The sequence below is a fragment of the Olea europaea genome, unplaced genomic scaffold (genome assembly GCF_002742605.1).
Source record: "Olea europaea var. sylvestris unplaced genomic scaffold, O_europaea_v1 scaffold2613, whole genome shotgun sequence".
In the NCBI taxonomy this organism is placed as follows: domain Eukaryota; kingdom Viridiplantae; phylum Streptophyta; class Magnoliopsida; order Lamiales; family Oleaceae; genus Olea; species Olea europaea.
In genome coordinates, this window is record NW_019244456.1 from 27,086 (window position 1) to 48,562 (window position 21,477).

The 21,477-nt window shown below is 32.4% G+C and overlaps 1 protein-coding gene across 1 annotated transcript; it reads right to left on the reverse strand.

The window, feature by feature from the left end:
- Positions 1 to 3,582: 3,582 nt before the first annotated feature.
- On the reverse strand, positions 3,583 to 5,637 carry LOC111383099 (protein transport protein SEC13 homolog B-like). The gene is made up of 2 exons (XM_023007168.1): positions 5,528 to 5,637; positions 3,583 to 4,792 (listed from the first exon to the last, which is right to left on the reverse strand). The coding sequence occupies exon 2, from the start codon at positions 4,724 to 4,726 to the stop codon at positions 3,818 to 3,820; it is 909 nt and encodes a 302-aa protein (XP_022862936.1). The 5' UTR covers positions 4,727 to 4,792; positions 5,528 to 5,637; the 3' UTR covers positions 3,583 to 3,817.
- Positions 5,638 to 21,477: the final 15,840 nt, after the last annotated feature.

Genomic DNA, 21,477 nt, shown 5'->3' on the forward strand with positions numbered 1-21,477 from the left:
TGAGGTGGCCCACTAATACTTAATGAGGTGAGGTCATCTCGAGACTTGATTTTCTCTCTCTTTACACTTCAAGTTAAGAGGTGGCCTCACCTTATGGGTGAGGGTGGGCTACCTGAAGAAGTGGCTTCCCATTCAATTGTCATATCATGTAGGTTGGTGCAATTGTCACATCAAAGTTTTCCTCATTTAGAAGGCAAACAATTGTTAGTAGACAACCGTTAAATAATGCTATATAGTATTAGTGATGCTAAAGCATCGATGTATGTATTATTATGTGATAAATTCAATTAAATATGAAAGTATGTGATATATTTAATTATTACGTTTCATTTAGTGTCATTTAAACTGGTGTAACACCAATGTTGCAAAATAACATTATCGGACGATTTCTATACTTGACAGACATATACAAGATGGAGCCTAAATCCTTGGGATAGAGTAGGAGTAATATGTGTCTAAACAACGAATTCGCATTCCAATTCGGTCCCTGTTCTAACAAAGCAATAAAATTCAACGTTTTAATTTATACCTTGTCTGGATGTTGAACTTGATTATAACCCAATTTCCAATTTATTCGATTGAACTAACTAGTCTAATTTAATTATTATAACACAGCCATAACCAAGATCTTACATTCATAGTTCGAAATCAAAGAGAAGAATGTATGGTTCGCCATTTCTGACCAATGAAGTGCCGACCACTCAATAGTACATTTTTGAATAGTGTATTGATGGGAATGTATGGTTATGAAATAAGGAAAAAATTTGGATTTACGTGTAATATTATTTTATTGAAGAATGTGTGATTAAAATAATATCAAATTACTGTTTAAGCATATATTTTTTTTGAAAGAATGTGAGTCAAATAGGCCCTAAATACAGTCCCACGTCGAATCTGGACTGGGAATTTGCTAACATCTTAATTGCTCTGATTTAGTCCATTATCTTCAAAACTGAAGTTGGCAACTTATTTAATTTTGTGAATCTAAGTTCCTCATGCTGAATATTATATATGTGGACAAAATTGAAATAGACTTTCAGGAAACTCGTGGCTAGAAGGGGGAAAAAAAGAAGTCACCAAATCACTTATTATTTATCCTTAACCCAAGTAAAAATTATGTGTATTTTTAACGTCTACATTAACAATTTCAATCACATAGTTCCCAAATTCATATATTTAAATACATTGTTGTATAATAACACTCTTGAAAGTTAAGAGACCCAAAATCATGCTACCCATAAAATGGAGGTGCCTAGACCTAATTTTCTTAAAATTGAAGAGTTACATTATCACAAACGTGAGGACATCTTTTTATTAAGCCCTTGTTTGAGCCCCATTTTGAGGGAAAGAATGCATTTTTAAATAGCGATTGATAGAAAATGTGTTGTTAAAAATTAAGGAAATATTTTGAATTTTTGTGTAATATTATTTTATTGAAAAATGTGTAGTTGAAAATGAATTTTGATAAAAAAAAATGATTTTTCAGAAAAATGGAGCTCAAACAAGGGCTAAAATTTGACATTATCATACTTTTTGTATATACAATAGATATGTAAATATCTTCACATCACATTATGAATGCTACTGTCGTCACACTCACATTACATAAACTACATCTAAGATTTTAATTCTTTAAGATAGTGTAATTCTCAAATTAGATGAATATTTGAGAATAGAAGCATGTTTACCACACAGATTTTTTATGATTATTCAAGATAAAATATAAAATGGTGCTGCAATACCATGAACAAGGATATCAAGTGACCAACAATAGGCACCAAAAGGAAAAACTTAGGCTGTGTTTGATTGCATGAAAATTATTAATTAAAACCTTATTGATTTTCATTATTTTCAAAATACATTTTCTCTCTTCTTATCAATCACATATTTTTCAATATCATAATCACACGCAAATCCAAAATTTTTCCTTATTTTTTAATTACACATTCTTTATCAAGCTACTATTCCAAAAAAAACATTCTTAGGCCAAAAAATAGGGCTCAAACAAGCTTTGATTGATTTAATTTTCAACCTATAAGGGTAAATCAGATAGATGAAGTAGATGAGAGAGAAAGAGAGTTGTCTGGAAACTAAAAACCTAACCCTCCCTAAGAAAAAAATATTTTCCTTATTTTTCAGGAAAATGTATTCACGTGACCAATTTTTGAAAAATATTTTCATTAAAAAAAATGTCAATCAAATACCTAAAATTAGGAATTTGGAAACAGAACATTTTCCATATAAAATAAAGCGAATCAAACATACTCTTAAGGGGTGTTTGATAGACATTTTTTATGTAAAAATGTATTTTAGAATAGTAAATTGATGTGAAATCTGCGGTTGAGAAATAAAGAATTTTTTTTTATTTACGTGTAATATTATTTTAATAAAGAATGTGTGGTTGAAAAGAAGAGAGAGAAAAACGCATTTTGAAAAAAATGGCTATCAATCGGGGCCAAAGTCCCAAATCACAAAAGAAAACATGAGCCAATCAAAGAAGGTTTAAGCTTCTCATCCCGGGATTAGAAACAGGTGTTGCTATCCTTGTGTTTTTTCTGTTTTTTTTAACCGATCAATCACCTTCCGACCCGTGGCGTCTGGACCCGAAACCTGTTTTTAATCCCTGGATGTGTAGCTCGGTTCATCAAAGAAGAGGAAACTATTCATGGTACTGTATATTACTGCATAAAGTACATGGGAAGAACCATTCAAGGGACCTTTGGCCCAAGCCCAAAATCAATCTATTTTTTATTTTTTATTTTTAATTTAGGGTTTTCATTTATTTATAGTCCAGCCCATATACTAATTTGTCCAAACTCCAAGTGCACGGTGACATTTTCTAACTTTTTCCCGGGACAAGAAATTAAAAATTTTCTTTTAATCTGCCCTCATTTTGGAATCTTTTTTTCTTCTCTTTCCTAAAACCCACATTTTCTTGGCCTCAAATTTGCAACACAAACTTTCTTGATCATGTGAATTTTCTGTTTTATATTGGAGATTTTTTCTGTTTAATATTAAGTATTTTGATTATGTGAATGTTGAATATTGGTAATATTTGTAATGAATTCTTGAAATCTTGATTTCTGTCAATTAGCTAAACAATTAGTGATGATTTTCTGGTGTCTACCAATTTATAAAAATTAGTATTTATTTTCTTATCAATTAGTATCTAATTCTCATTTGTGATTTATTTTAGTGTTAAGAGCCAATGAAGAAATTCTTTAAAAGGAAATATTTCGTAGAAATATTGATGAGGATATATCGAATAAAATTGATTTTGATGTTGCACAACTCGCTACAAATCCTAAAATAAGGAAGAAAATGATTATTTTATTAGTGTTGTCGCTATGTCATTTTTAGCATTGTCATAATATCATTAATTCCATAACCGAAAAATTCAACCTTGATTAAATTTTGCCTGCATTGGACAAAATCCCTGGCTCCGGCCCTGACAAAGTATATACCCCGTAGATCAAATAAACCAATTTTACATTGACAAAAAAACCAAATTTCACCATATATATAGTTCCTCGAACATTTTGAGAGACATAAAACAGTTCGCAATTACGTAGAAACTGAGTCTAGAGTAATCTTTGTAATAAGAACTAAGAAGTCATAACCAACAAAAAAAAAACCTTAAATGCAGACCAATACAAACAAAAGATCAAGCTACAATGAATTTCAAGAGTACAGAGAAACTAAAAACATTTAACTCAACAACGTACCAAAATGTATTGAAAGACAAGCAAAATAGATGAACCTGGATAAGTTCATTTTTCTTTTTCTCTCTCTCTAGATAAATGAATGAACCTGAAATCTACTGGTCGACTGTGGTGACCTCTTGCCACTCCCCATCAACTGCCTCTTTCCATAACGTGACATTGTTGTCCCCAGAAGCCACGGCCAACAAGTTCCCAGTCAGAGACCATGAGACCCTCCAAACAGGAGTCTTAAAGTCCTTCAAAACTCTACCCTCCCATTGATCGCTTTCTTTTGCAGCAGTCCATATGACCACCGTACCATCCTGTGAAGCACTGGCAATTGTTGATTTTGGAAGCCCCAAATTTGGTGCCCATGCAACGTCTCTAACCCAATCGCAGTGCATTTGTAAAGCAGGAAAGCAGTCCATCTTCCAATTACCGTTATATAGTTTCCAAACCTTCACTGTGTTATCACAGCCACCAGATGCCAGCTTCTGAACAGGATCCAGAAGTCCAGATCCAACTAAAGCACCAGGGGCCATTGAAGGGGCCCATGAAACCGAAGTGACTCCAACAGGGTGTGCTTGGTCTATTTTCGTTGTGTCCCAACCACCATCTGATCGCGCTGTGTGGACGGAGATATTCCCATCAGACGATCCACAAGCCAAGCAGAGTCCCAGTTCATGCGGTGCCCAAGCAATAGAATTGACAGACGATTTGTGGTCGTTGAAAACATGAAACTGAGACCAGTCGCTCTGATTACCTTCCTTCCAGATGATGACCTTACCATCATAAGAACAAGAAGCAAGCATTGAGCCAAACTTGGGGTGTGCCCATGCTACCTGCCAAACTGGACCTTGATGACCAGTCAAAGTAGCGAGATGCTGAGAGGTAGAATTGTTGCTGACACCAATTATTTTTATAGTGGCATCAGATGACGCTGTCGCCACTCGTTTTCCATAATAATCCATGGATACATCATGAACCACATCGTTATGACCTGTTTCGATCTTTTGCCCAGGCATCTTTCTCTAGTTGCTTATATCTGACACTCAACGTTCTTGAAATGCTGGTCTTTTTGATCTTATATCCTAAATTTTTCAATCAAATTCAAATTATATCAACAAGAAACTTGTCATCAATTCCCGAAACCCATTTCCAAACAATTTCAGATTAATATTATAACTCCAATTGCAGGAATAATGTGAGTGCCTCTCAAACCATCAGGAACACTATAGTATTAAACTTTGAACTATTACGTCGTCCACAAATCTCAAGACATGATTAAGCTCTTAATTCTTTATGAAGTCTAATGAATTTTAATTTAAAACAGTGAATTGGATCCCACGGGGATTTATTTAATCACAATTGAGCCAAAGGGGATCTATTAGACAACACTAATGTCTCAATTCAGCGAAATCACATACATGTTTCTAATTCTGCACCACATTTACATACAGGCTTCTGCACAAATTCCTAACTAAAAAAATAGATCCTCAATCTTTGTCAAAAATAAAAACCTAAGAAAAAAACGTATCAAAACCTCTTAATCTGAATAAATTAGTCTAACTGAAAAATTGAGCCGGTGAATCCTTCTTTAATTAATTATTCAGTTCAATTTTAAAATTCAAATCTCACTTAAAAAGCACGCCTTCATATCAAAACAATTTCCATGGCGTGAAAAAATAAATCTTTAAATGCAAACGAGACAGATCTAAGAATTTTTCCCCAGATCTCAAAAAATTTCACGCAGAAAAAGAGAAATTAATCAACCTCAGGATAAATAAATCTAGAAAAAAATAAAAAGAATTGGATGAGACACTTACCAAAGAAGACCGGACTTGGATCCGATCGGGCGGGGACTTAAGACAGGAGCTTTAACAAGGAGGTGCAGAATGTGTGTATCTGCAAATAACGAAAACAGTAACGGTGTGTTTAATTTAATTAGGTTATGTTTGGACACGTCAATAGTCCTATCCCAATTAACCACGTGGTGTCCCAAAATATCATAATAATATAATAATCTAATAAAATATCACATTGTTGTGAAAAGGAAAGAAAAACGAAGAGAATAGACAGAAGTCAATAAAGGCTTGCTCGATAGTGATTTTGAGAATTGATTTTTTAATCGTTAGAGAGATAAATGGATCTTATTTGTGAAAGAAAAAGTCAAAGATTACGGTTGAAACAGTAAAATAACAGTTAAAAAATTGATAGAAAAAGTCAAAGATTACGGCTGGAACAGTAAAATAACGGTTAAAAAATTAATTTTTTGGAAAAAAAATTAATACCAAATATGCACTAAACTTGTTTATATTTTATTAAGGATCAAAATCCTATATTTATATGTAAAAATTATAGATACAATGGTAATAATTTTTAGAGTTGCAGGAGTAAAATTGTTATTCACTAACAAATCATAATAAACTTATTATTTACAACGCTCCCCTTTAAATGACACATTTCAAAATATCTACTTGTTAAAATTTTGTTTGATAAAAATTTAATGGAAAAAAAATCAAACAAAGTAAAAAGAAGACAGTTATTTTGTAGTAAAATAAATACTACTTCATTAAAACCTTACTAGAAAAATTCGGTAGGATAAAACCTACGCGAAAGAAGAAGAGTACAGCTACTTCGCCTAATTTTGATCGCTAAAAATCTTTGAATCAACGCATTCCAATTTCATGAACTAATTTCTTGAATGCAGATGTTAGTAGTGTTTTTGTAAATAAATCAGTCACATTGTCACTTGAGTAAATTTATTGGATATCGATGTTATCATTCTTTTGAAACTCATATGCATGAAATATTTTTGGAAAAATATGCTTCATCTTATCGCTTTTGGTATGGCCTCCTCTAAGTTGTGCATAAGTTGCATTGTCTTCATACAAAATTATTGGACTATCTTTTATTTTTTGTTAACTCGCATGATGCTTGGATATGATAGGTCATGTTTCTCAGCCATACACATTCTCGACTTGCTTTATGGATTGCAATAATTTCAGAATGATTTGAGGATGTTGCTGTCAATGATTGTTTCACAGATCTCCATGATAGCTGTTCATCCACATGTAAACATATATCATGTTTGTGATTTAGTTTTACGTAGGTTAGATAGATAAACTGCATCTGCATATCTTCACTGAAATAGATCCCGACTTTTGAGAATAAAATAATCACAAATCAATAGTACCTAAAAAATATGTGTAACATCATTCCAATATCTTTGAGTTGGTGTAAAGCTATATCTTGCAAAAAAAAAAAGTTATGCCGGGTTGAGTGTAGTTTGCAAGATAAGTTAGTACTCCAATTTTACTAAGATATGGTATTTTAGCACCATGAACATTTTCTCCATCTTCAAGTGGACAAAATAAATCAAGTGATCAAACAACTATAAGTTATGCCAATGGATGTGTATTATCCATATAAGAACGATTTAAAACTTTTTCTATATATATATATATATATTGATAAACAAATAATCCTTCTGAAAAATGTTCAATCTGTAACCTGAGAAAGAATTTGATTTTTCCCAAATCTTTCATCTCAAATTCATTTTTCAAATAATCAGCAGTTTTGTTGAGCTTTTCAGGAGTTTCAATTAAATTTAAATCATCAACCATAATTGCAAATCCAATATTTATTTCTTTTATGAAAATGTATGTGCGGACATCGTCATTTTATAGCCTTCCTTCAACAAATATTCAGTAAGGCAATTAATCACAATCGTTTGGATTATTTCAATTAATACAATGATCTAATAACGTAGTTCTCGGGCATGTATATTTGAGTTATGCTTCATGCATATCAAATCTTTCAAAAATAACATTAATAGTCATGTCAGATGAGTAGACCATTACGTATTTCAAATTTCATGTATTGTTAAGATAACATGATATAGACTCGTGATTTCATCCACAACGATCTTTGTAAAATTCACTATGTTGAGAGTTGTGCATTACATATTACAACTTCATTTTTCTTATTTCCTTTTCGCATAGTATATAACTTTGGATTTTCGGAGTATATGTCAATTTTTTTTATGTTTTTTTAGTAAGTTCAATTTAGAATTGCGTTCCTTTTATTTGACCAAACATTACTTCAATCGATATATTTCAACACATTTATTTCGATTCTTCGCTATTCATAATATGATGCAGTACATCATTTGTAAAAATGTTGTTGACACCTTTTTTTTTTATTTTTCGATTTTATTTCTTTTCCCATAGTGACATAATTTATTTAGATATCTCAATTTTCAACATATTAGATACCTGAACCTCTTCTGGGATTTATATAATTTGTTATGTCTAAATATTCATCAAGAGTATATGCCTCCTTAATGAGATCGTCTTTGCTAATTACTCCATTTTTCGTTTGAAGATTTTTGTATTAGAATCAAGCACGATCAGGCTTCAGGCATGTTGTAGATATATCAAATAAAATGCTAACAAATTGTTAGCAAATTGTCTCCTAGGACATCAATTCGTATTGGGCATTAAAAATTGGTATGTGGGATATTGTTGATCTCTTTGATCAGTAAATACATCTAAATAAATTATCTTTCAACTTCTGGTTCGAATGATATTTAATGATGATTTAGATGATGATGCATTTATACATTATTTTCAACTTCTTAATTTTTCCTCGAATATTGAGAGAATTGTCCAATCAAATTGACAATCATTTTTTCAGTGTTATAAGATATCACTCATTGGAGATAAAGTTCAAATCACGTACTAATACTCAGTATTCTTTATTTTTATCTCAGTGCACTGTGATATTCAATTTTTGCATATACTACACTATTAAAATAATTAGATGAAAAAATTAGAATATGACCATAAGCTGATTATAATCCGGAGAACTATGATTTTGGTATAATGAGTAATAAAATTCCCTAAATGAAAATGAGAAATATTTTGTTCTCAATTAAATTAATTGGATGAGTTTAACAAACAATAGTATTAAACTATTTATCATCCCAACTTACAGTTATTAAAATGTTGAGATTTATGTCCACTAGCATTAACAAGATACAGTCTTGATTATATAATCTGAAAATTATACTAATAATTTAAATTTTGAGGAGTAATTTCGCAAAGTTTCGATTGCGAACACCATGCAATCATCTAGTATATGTGTCAAATATATAAAATATAAATAATATTTAGATAATCAACTGGTGGATGACGAGGCCCAATCTATTGCCCTAATTAGTTTTCAAAAATATAAGGAATTCAATCTCTATTTTAGCTAGTGATGTTTAATAATAATTGTCGACAAAGATAACAAATGATACATAAGAATTCATTCCATTGAATAATCTTCTGGTTCTTTATTGAATATCCATTAAAAAAAATTTAATTTCACATCATTGTTGATCCAGTGATGGTCCAACTGGTCATGCCAAATAATAAAATCAAATCGAACTTCTAGTTCAAAATAAGATATAATTCAATTATTTAATTTTGAAGAATGTGATTCAAGTATTCAAACTAATCAATGTTCACATGACATTAGTTATATGTTTTCCTTCAAGAATAAATATGAATTCAAAATGATGCATTTTTCGAAACATGTGCTACTTCAAAAGCACGTTGTATTTTATTATTATTTATTCAAAAGTAATATGTCAATATTCTCCAGGAATATTGAAAATTATAATTCAAGCTCTTTAGGAGCAATCAAATATTATTATAATAAATTATACAAAAATTTTCTCCTTAATCGTAAAAATATAATTTATGTTAGATTGTATATAATTATATATTTTTAGAGTAAGTAAAATCTAACAATAATATTAATGAAAATTATAATGTGTTATTTCGATATCACATTATATTTTACTATTACTTTTTCAAGAACAATAAATCAATATTCTTCTGAAATATAGAGAAATTTAATGTCAAGCTCTTCAAGAGCAGTAACACATTATTGTTTACAATAATAAATTATATAAGGATTTATTCTCTAGGAGTAAAAACGTAATTTTATTTTAGATCTTATATTATTATGCTCTTCAAGAGTAATAAAATTTAACCAGAACATCAATATCTAAAAATGTATGCAGAAGAATAGACACATAAATAAATAGAGTAATTTAATTCATTATTTTACATAGAACCGATCAATGCTCTTCAAGAATATTGAAATTATAATACCATATTCTTTTAGAGCAATTAATATTCTTTTTCAAAATATTAATAATATTGTATTTTTTCAGGAACACCAAGACAATATTTTGTTTTAATACTAAGTTGTGTTTTCTTCATGAGCACAACGAGGCACAAAATCTTCAAGAATATAAATACAACATTCTTCTAGAATATTGACATTAACAAATCGTTCTACCTTTCGAGCTAAATAAAAAAATGTGCCCTACATGAGTAACAATGAAATATTATTCTGGAATGTATTTACATAACATATGTTGTTTTCTTCGAAAACATCAACATCATATTTGCTTAAAATAAATATAGTTTAAATTATGCATTTTCAGGAGCACTGAGTCAATATTTTTCTAGAATATTGAAATTCTAATATCATACTCTGTATAAGCAAGTAATATTCTTCTAGAATAATAATAATGTTGTGCTATTTCAGGAGTAACAACGAACTAATTATAATATTGTGCTATTTTTGGAACAACAACATGATAAATTATTAATTTGAAGTTTATAGAAGAATATCTAAAAATATTTAATTACCATATAGACATGTTATGAATTGATATAGAAAAATTAATTACCAAACATACATTAGGAAAATGAATCTACGTACATAGAACTTAACAAAATTAGTTAAATCTTTTATCAATATGCAAAGATACTAAACATGCACATGAATTCCATATATACAAAAATCAAAGGTAGAACTAATATATGACAAATTTAAAAGACAGAATTAATATGTGTACAAATTACACATACAAACGTGAATTAAAATTAATATGCATACCAATGAAAATCAGAGGAGAATAAACAACCTGATTATGATGTATATGTATATTTAAAGAATTCACCTGCCACCAAATTAATTTTGGTACACATGATAAATATTTGTAGTTATAAAAAAAATATTACTTTTACTAAATTTTGAAAAATTAAGCTTTCGTACTGATAACATGTTGTGAAAAGAGAAGAAAAGATTAGAGAATAGAGATAAATCAATAGACTTATGTGTATTTTATTAAGGATTAAAGCACCATATTTATAGATAAGAATTAGGGATACATTGATAATAATTTTTAGGGTTGCAAGAGTAAAACTATCATTCATTGACAAACCTTAATAAACTTACCATTTACAACACACATCAAGTAAGAATTATTTTTTAGACGGTTATAACCTTACTATAATTCAATTATTCAAATAATAATTTACTTTTTGTTTATTAATATGTATTTAATTTACAAACTGTAATAAATAATACAAAATCATTGTTCATACATATATTCCCTATTATATATTCTCAATTAATTAACATTTACATTTATTTAATAATATTAATTAGAATTTCACATTCAAAGTCACATCCAGATTCGTGTTACTAATTCTCAATTAATTATCATTCATATTCATTTAATTAATATTATCACATCAGCAAGAATCATTTTTCAAACAATTATAATCCTACTATAATTCAGTTATTTCAATAATACTTTACTTTTCGTTTTTCAATATGTATTTAATTTACAAACAATAATAAACACTGCAAAATCCTTATTTTTTTTATTAATTCTCAATTAATTACATTCATTTAATTAATATTAATTAGAATTTTACATTCGAATTTATGTACATATCCCTGTTATTAATTCTTAGTTAATTAACATTCACTTTGATTTAATTAATACTAATTGGAGTTTCATATTTAAGAGTTCAGTTCATTATTTACGTCCATATATGCTAATTAACATCCAATTTCACTTAATTGAGAATTAGACTATATTCATTTAGTGCAAATGATTTAACATTCATTGTCTCACACACACACACACATTTTTTTTGAAATTAATTCTAAATTAATTAACATTCATGTTATTCATGTATGTACTTGACATTCATCTTCATTTGTGCATTTGTTTATATTCTAATACTCACACTCAAGTATGCATTTCTCCATTTAAGTGCATGTGTAATAATTAGCGTTTATTTTCAGGGCTGTCATTGAAGCCATTTACAAAACAAAGCCTTGACATATCAAAAATCAACTTAGATTGAGCTTCATCCTCCTTTTTTCACTTTATTTTGTTAATATTTACAAAATTTGAAGCCATTTATTCATAGATGTTGACCTTAAAAATGACATGGTCAATTTTTATCAACTTAATTGATGATTTTAATAAGATAATCTACTGGAATAGTAAAAAGAAAGTTGTTTGCATTAAATGAAGTATTTGTAGAAGGCGTATTGAGAGTAAATTGAGTTCGGTCCTTAAGAGGACCATTGCGCCTCAATTTATAGCTCCAAACAAGCAACTTGGATGTCCAAAATAATGTAATCTACAGTATTTCTCCTTAATGTGTATGCCATTACATTTTGGTTGATGAATTTGTGGATAGGGAGGTCGATTCTCCCAATCATCATTGCATTTGGAGATAATTATAGTTAACTCATCATTACAGATTTTTGATTGGTTAGCCATGAAACGCTTTTGTTGGCCTTTACTACATGTCTTCTTGAGATAGGTCATGAGAGAAATAATGATGTTATCTAGTCAAATCAATAATGAAGATGTTTTCTTAGAAAGATGATCATAACCGAACTAAAGTTTCACCTCGGTTTGACCTATTTTAGGGTATAATGTTACTTTATTAACCTTTATTTATTGATTTTTTAATAAAACGTCAATTAGCTGAAGGCTAATTAACAATTGTTCCCCAATTGGTGATGTAATAACCATGGTGGGCGGTGAGGAAATATTGACCCGGCAGCCCTAAGCCTAGCCACCCCACCCTTCTCCGACGACTGCAGTGGTGGGTTCATGGAGCTCCTGCACACATCTTCCACCCACAATCTCTCGTGAGTAGATTTACCTTCTTTGTCCATCGGTACAAGTAACGTCCTTTAACTTCCCAGCATCGTCTACCCCCCAATCGCACTTTTGTAGTGACAGTCGTTGTCTTTGACGGGGGTACTTTTGCTCACAATTTCATCCAGTAGATCCCCACTCTTGTGCTATATCTCTGGTAAGCATCTATTTCTTCGATCTCTACTCATGTTCCTTACACGTTCCTAGTATACATTTGTTTGGAGTTTTTATTTCACTCAGGGCTAGCATGCTTGTATCACATATTCAATTGAATCTGAACCTGATGAGGCTACCATTTACTCCGGCAAACAATGGTATAACATTTTGGATAAAAATCTGGTCAACGAAATTGCACTGAGATGGATCCTTTCGTTTCTCCGGTACGATTTTTTGAGTAGAACATAAATTGCAAGAGCTTTGAGCTTTTGCTGAAATGAATAACACTTTTTGCACCCAATTTGCAGCAACCAAATTATCATCCTCACTCCTCCACATCAAACGCCCAACAGGTTGACAGTCAATCAGGGCCTCGTAAGCATGAACAATGGACTGACTATGAGACGAACATTTTCGTCGCTGCCTATGAGACTGTAATCGTCGATGGACACTGAAATGGGAAGTGCTTCACCAATTACGGATGACAGACATTGGTTCACTTCTTTAACACCAACTCCGGGTACAATTGGAGCAAGCAACAGCTAAAAAATCGGTGGGATACTCTCCGCCTGAAATATAAGAGATTTGAAGAATTGATAAACAGCAGTGGCATCGTGTATGACACGTCTACTGGCTTGATTTGCGCCTCGATGGAGTGGTGGGATCGAAAGATTAAGGTACCATTGTTTCATGAACGTGTTTTGTCAAAATTTGGTTGAATACGCACTAGCTATAAAGAAACCAATATGCTTGACAAACATGTCGGTGGTAAGTCAAGACAAATAGTTTCAGCTTATTCAAGTTAGCTTAGACATAATTTGAAGTTTTCCTTCACTCATCAGAAATGTTATTGTAATTATTATTTTCTCTTTTATTTTCATATTTTTGTGTATGGATAACAATGATTTTCATTTTTGTTATTTTCTGAGTTTTATGCAATTGAAACTTTATTTTTAGAGTAATTTTTTTATGATTCTTTCACAATTTGTATTTCTTGCATTCAGTAAGGTTTGTGAATTGCATCTTTTAGGGATTAGGTACCTTCAATTTAGTGTCACAAGTTTCATATCCAGCATCGTACGTCCAATATGTTTTGTGTGTTGAAGTTGGTTTGTTCCTTTATGAGAAAAAGGAATTGATGGTTCCAACTTGAAATTTTTTTGCAAGTGTTTTCCAATGTTTTAGCTTTCCCAACCTGGCTGCAACCAATTTGTTCATACCCACATTATTCATTCTATGCTCATGTCGTATGAACGTTCGAAACTGCACCAATTTTTGTACACCTATCTACTTTCCATGTCTGTGTAAAAGATGTGAACCCTTTTTGGTTTGTATTTTTGTAGGAGAGGAAGGAGTACAAAGAGTATAAGGATAAGGATTGTCGAGAGGTGTATTGATACAATGTTTTATTTGGGGATGTTTTCAACTGTGATAAGTACGCAATCACACCTAGCTAAGCATGTCGCACTTGCTTCGTGATGTTCAAAGATAGTGGATATGAAGACCACTGTGACAAGATCCCAGTGGATGTGGAAAGCAACAGCTCAAGCGACTAGGACGGTGTACCCGAACTGCCTTTTGCAATCATGGATAAATCTGGCCCGCATAGCAGGGACAAACAAAAGGCCATCGAGAAGCGAACGAAGGAGAAGAAGAAGAAGTTTTCATCAAGGGACGTGTTCTACTCTGTAGATCATGCTACCTCAGCCAGTGAGAAGATTGCTGCAAAAATTGACAACTTTATCACTTTATCATAGCTGTTGTGTCCGACCTGAAGACGCATGAGCGAGTTACTAGCAATGGGTCAACTCCAAGAAGCAAACAGATCTGTACTTTTACACGTGCAGATTCCTTTTACACGTGCAGATTCCTTTCGCAGAAGGCCAATAGAGAGATACTGGACATGCAAGGCGATGCTAACGCCAAGTTTGCTTGGGTGGAGTGAAGCTATCAAGAATATAGGAAAACACGACGACGGTCATAGCTATGTTTGTGTGGATTGCGTACAATTTTTCGTGCTATTGTTTATGTTTACATGTACTGTGTTTGACGTGAAGACATTATGTTTGTGTCCAGTATGTACGGGGGGCTATTGCCTAAATTTACCTTATGCATCCTGAAAAGTTTTACTTTCATATGCACATGTGTAGACAAGAATCACATTTGGATGTATGTTCACATTTCGGTCAAACAAGTGCTCAATTAGTTGGTGGACAGGTCACATCAGTCACATCTTTACATAAATTTTTGGTGGTCTTGAGCATAGCTTCAAAGACAAATCATTTCTCTTGCCTTCTTGTATCAGTGACATCGTTCTATAAAAGGCACGTCAATTGTATGGAAATTTACAACTTGCAAAAGGCATAGTTTTGGATATCCTATTGTGATTATGGTAGTATGGCGCATTCAGATTTCACCTATGAGTTGTAGCCAACCTCCGATGTCGAGGACGAATTGGGCAATGAAGCATTCATAGAAGAATTGCAAGTGGACATTATGGAGTGGTTTCGGTACTGTCAAATCAATGAGGTTACCCTCAGAAACTATTATCGTGAACAAAGCATTCGTGTTTTGCAATAGCCGTTCGCTCAAAATGGTCATACGTTCATGCTGGATGCAATGAATTGTAGTCCTCAACAATGTTACGTCGAGTTTCGCATGTATCCCGTGATGCTATGAACATTAGCACATATGCTTCGCGATGAGTACGGGCTTCGCAGTCATCAGCACATAGATATTTATGAACAAGTTGGTATGTTTCTTTGCATATTTGCGCATGGAAAGAGGTATAGACAGGTACAGAGGCTTTTCAACCATTCATTGGAAACCATCGGGCACTACTTCAAGCTTGTGCTTCGAGCGGTCCTCCAGTTCTCTCGAATAGTAATTCAACTTGATCCAAACTACAATAATTATCCTGAGCATCACGTTCCAAATTTGAACAAGCATCACATTTTTCGAAATATCATTGGTCGATTGACGGTACCTACGTTAGAGCCGTCCTTCCACGGGTCCAACACGTGAGTTTTATCAAACGCAAAGGAATTCCAACCCAGAATGTGCTAGCGGTATGTGATTTCAATTTGTAATTCACATTTGTGCTTGCCGGTACAACGGGAAACTCTCATGATGCTTGAATCTTGGCTCAGGCTATACATAATCCCGAGATTGACTTTTCGCAATCGACACCTGGAAAATATTATCTGGTTGACTGGAGCTTTGCTCATTGACCTGGGTATATGGCACCCTATAAGGGTTCAGATATATTATACCATTTTCAGTAGTTCTATAATGGAGACACCAGTCCCAGACGTAACTTTTGAAATGCTCGTGAAAAATTTAATTCCAGGTACTCGTCCTGCAGGAACGTCATCGAACGTGCATTTGGCGTTTGGAAAAGCCGTTGGAAAATACTTGATTGTATGCCAAGTTAGACTTTTGACGTGCAAACATCTGTTGTAATTGTAACTATGGGCATTCATAACTTTCTTCGATGGGTGGGCGTGGTGGACGAAGCATCTATGAGAGTGGAGACAGACCCAGACGCGATAGAGGTAGAGCTCCTGAGCGCACATGATGAAGCTTTTGCTGAATTGAATGTACCGAAAACCCGACGAGATGAGTGTGATATGTTCAGAGATTACCTGGACAACAACAATAACTTGTATTTTTTGGGTCGAAATTAGATGTAAAGATTAAGCACGATGTTTTCCGACAAGAGAAATGCATTGTACACAACACCGTAGTCGGACGTCGTTTCATGACAATTCCGAAAAAAAATGTTATCATAAATAATGTTGCACATCCCAAATTGGTGTTTCGCAATGAATTTCCATGTTAAAAAAATTGATGGACAAAATAAATTCACATTTCAGTAGGACCCACCTCATGTGTGCATTAAGTCCTCAAATTCCTTACCAGTCAAATGTGTGGAAAAGGTGTTAGGGCATATTTGGAGAAATAAGGACAAATTTGTCATTTAAGTATGTACCAATGCATTGAACAAGTAAATTGTCTTCATGTGGGACCAGCGGAATTGACAGGAGAATTGATTCTTTAATTTCTCAAATTGCGCCCAGACGGGGGCTAAGGCAATGAGTTTGAGAGATGATAGTGAGGGTGTAGACGAACCTGTTGAGAAAAAGAGTGGGAGTGTTCCAAGAAAAAATCCACAACCATCAAGGAAAAATCAGAGGGATGGTGGAAGGAATATAGTATCTCTTGTCCAGTTGAAGCATCCATTCCAAGGGACAATGATCGTGCTTATGATCCTCCAGAGGGTTGCCTCGCTTTGAATTCGACCATTCTTCATGTCGGGTTAAGGCTAACATTTCTTCACATTACCTGGAAGTTCCTATCCTCGTGAGGAATCATCCTTGTGCAACTTTGTCCAAACGGGTCGAGGTCCTTGTGTGCTTGCATGCTACTTTGGCACAAGTTTTCTGTGGACTAGTTTAGTTTCTTGTATATTTTTAAGGAGGAGAACGAGGATTCAAGGTGATATTATACCCATTGTTTAGGCTAGGACAGGATGGTCTAGTGTTGGGTGTTATTTCTTCTTTGAAGAGCTGGAAAGACAACTTCTTTTACATAAGGTGGGATTGGTAGTTTAATTCGACTGAGGTGAAGGGAATGACGTTTTTCCAATTTGGTATCGTAAAATTTGTAAGTGTAGTGTATTTAGCCCCCATATGGCTCCCATTCTTTCTAAATTTTAATGGTTGGAATAGTGTTTTTTTAAAAATGTGTGATTGAAAAAGAATGAAAAGTTTTTGATTTGCGTGTAATATTATTTTATGAAAAATTGTGTGGTTAACTGCTGGCATGACATTTCAGATTTTTTCCCTTTTTTCTTATGTTTGACAGTTTACCGTCCTTGCAATATTATTATGAGCACGAGGTAGGTAGCTAGGGCTGCTAAAGAGCCTGTCCATAGAATTTCTGTTTTAAATTTTTTCTTTTTTGCAAAGTGTTGCAACACTTGTAACATTAACTCAGATTACTGAGGACCAGGTCTTTGAAATTTCTATTTTAAAAAATTTTGCTAAGTGTTATAGTACTTGTAAATTAGCTAGGACTGTTGAAGAGTAGGTCCCTAGAAATTCTGTTTTAGAAAATTTTGCTATGTGTTGCAGTAATTGCAACATCAGCTCGAATTGCTGAAGTGGGTCCTTAGAAATTTTTGCTAAGTTACAGCACTTGCAACATCAACTAAGTCTACTAAAGAATATGTCCTTAGAATTTCTATTTTAAAAATTTTCGTTAAATGTTGCAGCACTTGCAAATTTGCTTGTGTCGGAGGAATTATAAATTTTAGAAATTTATTCAAATAGAGAAACATGATATTATATTTAACATTGTCTTTTAGACTATTGACAATACTTCTTAAGATGTTCTTCATTCCAGAGATGCAAAAGAGGGTGTCTTTGCATATCCTCTAGCTCGTATGAACTTTTTTGAGAGAATATTGACGACTTATAAGGTCCTTCCCAGTTAGGACCTAGTGATCCAGAGTTGAGTTCCTTAGTGGCTAGGAAAATCTTTCAGAATGCTAGGTTGTCGGCCTCAAATTCTCTCTTTTGCAATTTCTGGTTATAATATATTGTACTCCTTCGCTTATAAATTGTTGTTCTTAGCTCAGCTCCATTCCCCTTTTCTTCAAGTAAATCAAGTTCCAAGCGTGATGTTTCATTGTTGTTGATTTCACTGAAAAACGTAGTCCAAAATGAAGGGACTCCTACTTCGGAATTGCTCTTTCCACACCAAAAGCTAGAGAGAAATGTGTCTCTCCGATACTAGTTTGTGAGGTAATACGATAAGATCATAACACACTAGGGAGTTCTTCACCCAAGCTTTTTTAAGAGTTCAAGACGAGCTTTCAATGTATGTTTGATTATTTTGTTGATTGCCTCTACTTGTCCGTTGGTCTAAAGATGATTTGGGGTAGAAAAGTACTTCCTTATTTTGAGCTCTTCACGAAAGGTTTTTAGCTGTGTGTTATCGAACTGTTTTCCGTTGTTAGTAATGATCGAATATGGTATTCCAAACCTACAAATGATATATTTCCAAATAAAATCAATTGTCTTTTATTCAGTTATATTTGTAAGAGGTTCGGCTTCTTCTCACTTAGTTAACTAATCCACAGCAAGTATAGCGAACTTATTTCCATTCTTTCTGGTGGGAATTGGCCTAATTAGATCCATCACCGACTTGGAGAATAGCTATATACTAACAATAGAGGTAAACTTTTTGGGGGAGCCGGATTATAGGTGCGAGGTGCTGGTATTTGTCACATTTTTTTTTACGAACTCCAAGGTACTTCTCTTCATAGTAGGCTATAAGTATCCTCGTCTCAAAAATTTTGTGAGTTGATTATTTTCCTTTAGTATGATTGCTACAAACTCCTTTATGCACTTCTTGCAGAGTATGAAGAGCTTCCTTTTCATTCAGGAACCTCAATATTGGGTTGTATACTTTAATCTACCTTCATCACAGAATTTTTTGAAGGTTAATGGTCGAATAATATGATTACTCTTTCTCCTACGACTTTTCGATAGATGAATGATTGAAACTTTTTAAAATTTTAAAATTAAGTAATATCAATAACGAACTTTTTGTAGGTAATATATATTCCTCTTCTTTTAACAAATATCGGTTAGCGAAGAGATTGAGACTTTTAAAAAATAATAATAATAATAAATTACCCTTCAATTACAGATTGACAGTAGGTAAAAAATTTTCAATATGTAATATGAGTTATTCCCCACTTACAGAATAACCATTGGTGTAAACATTGAGACTTTAAAAAAAAAAAAAAATTAATTATCCTTCAACTAGGAATTCTTGGTAGTTGAATGGTTGATTTTTTATTTTTTTAATCATTAAAATTGATTAATATCAGCAACGGTTTTTTTCGAAGGTAATATGAGTTAGTTCCACTTACCGAATATCTGTAGGGGATGACATTAAAACGTTTTTGAAAAAAATTGATTACCCTCCAAATACAAATTTGTAGTAGCTGATTTTTTAAAATATTGATTTTTAAAATTAATTGATATCATAGACGGTATTTCGTAAGTAATATGAATTAATTTTCACCTACAAAATATTCATTGGTTAAGACATTGAATCTTCTTGAAATAATTGATTACCCTCCAATTTCAAATTTTCTGTTCTTGATTTTCTTAAAAAAAAAAAAATGAAATAGTTTTTAACAATTTGATTAATATCAACTTAGGTAATATGAATTAATCTTCATCTGCAAAATATTCATGGGTGAAGAGGTTGCGACTTTAAAAAAAAAAAAAAAATTGATTACCCTTCAATCAAGAATATTCAGTGGGTGAGTTATTTGAATTTTTTTTAATTATTAAAATTAGTTAATATCAGCAACCTATCTTCACCAATGAAAATTCCCTAGGTGAAAATCTGAAAGATTTTTTTTTTTTTAAATGATTTGCGTAAACTACGAATATTTCATAGGCAAAATATATTATTAATAAACGACTACACTAGATACGAAATATCCGTTGGTAATGAAATATTAGTTTTACCAACAAAAATTCCGTTGGTGATTACTGTAATTAAAACTCTGCCCCGGTTTGTGCCCCATTTTTACCTCATTAAAATAAAAAATATGAACGTTATCCATCACATCAAGCCACCATTTTTGAATTTCTATCTCTAGTGTGGGGCCCATAACGGCTCTATTTCTCATTCTCATTATAATGTGGCTCAAACGGGCTCTCTGTTACTTTTATCAACAGGCCAATGGATGCAAGCTGATATTTAGGCCCTGTTTGAGTCCTATTATTTTTTCATTAAAATGAAAAATATAACTGTTATCCATCACATCAAATCATCATATTTGATTTCTTATCTCCTGTGTGAGGCCCATAACGACTATATTTTTCATTCTCATTTTTACAATAATATGGCTCAATCGGGGTCTTAGTAGTGAAAGTGGGGGGAAGACCTTCTTTGACTTTGATCTCTTGCTTTGTTTTGCTTTTGCTTAGTAGACTACTACATGACTTGCTACATAGGTCAAGGCATAACATGAATTATAGAAAACTGTACACCAGACAAGTTCCGATAATATCTAATCCTCCTCACAAAAATGTGCTAGAGGAATACTCGATAAATTGAATTAACGACGTTCAAATTTTAAAAAACAAAGTACACAATAATAGACCGCCCAAGTAGCAAAGATTGAGATAACGTTGAAACCCATACTTGATAGGTTTGTATTATTGGCTCGCTCTTTTAGTCCATGTTTGGTGGCCATTATTAAAAAAAATTAAAAATAAAAAAATTTTTGAATAGTTTTTTAGAAGATGTGTCATTAAAAGGTAAGGAAAAAGTTTTGAGTTTACGTGTAAAATATTTTATTGTGTGAATGTGTGGTAAAAAATGATTACGTAGAAAAAAGAATTTGAAAAGAATAAAAATCAAATAGGAGCTTATTATCGTGTGCATCCCCGTGCATAGCACAACTTGTAGCCGTCTTCCACGTGTTTGGAACGAAATTACCCGTGATCTCGTGTGTTTGCCATATGGTATTTATTGGGTTAAAATATG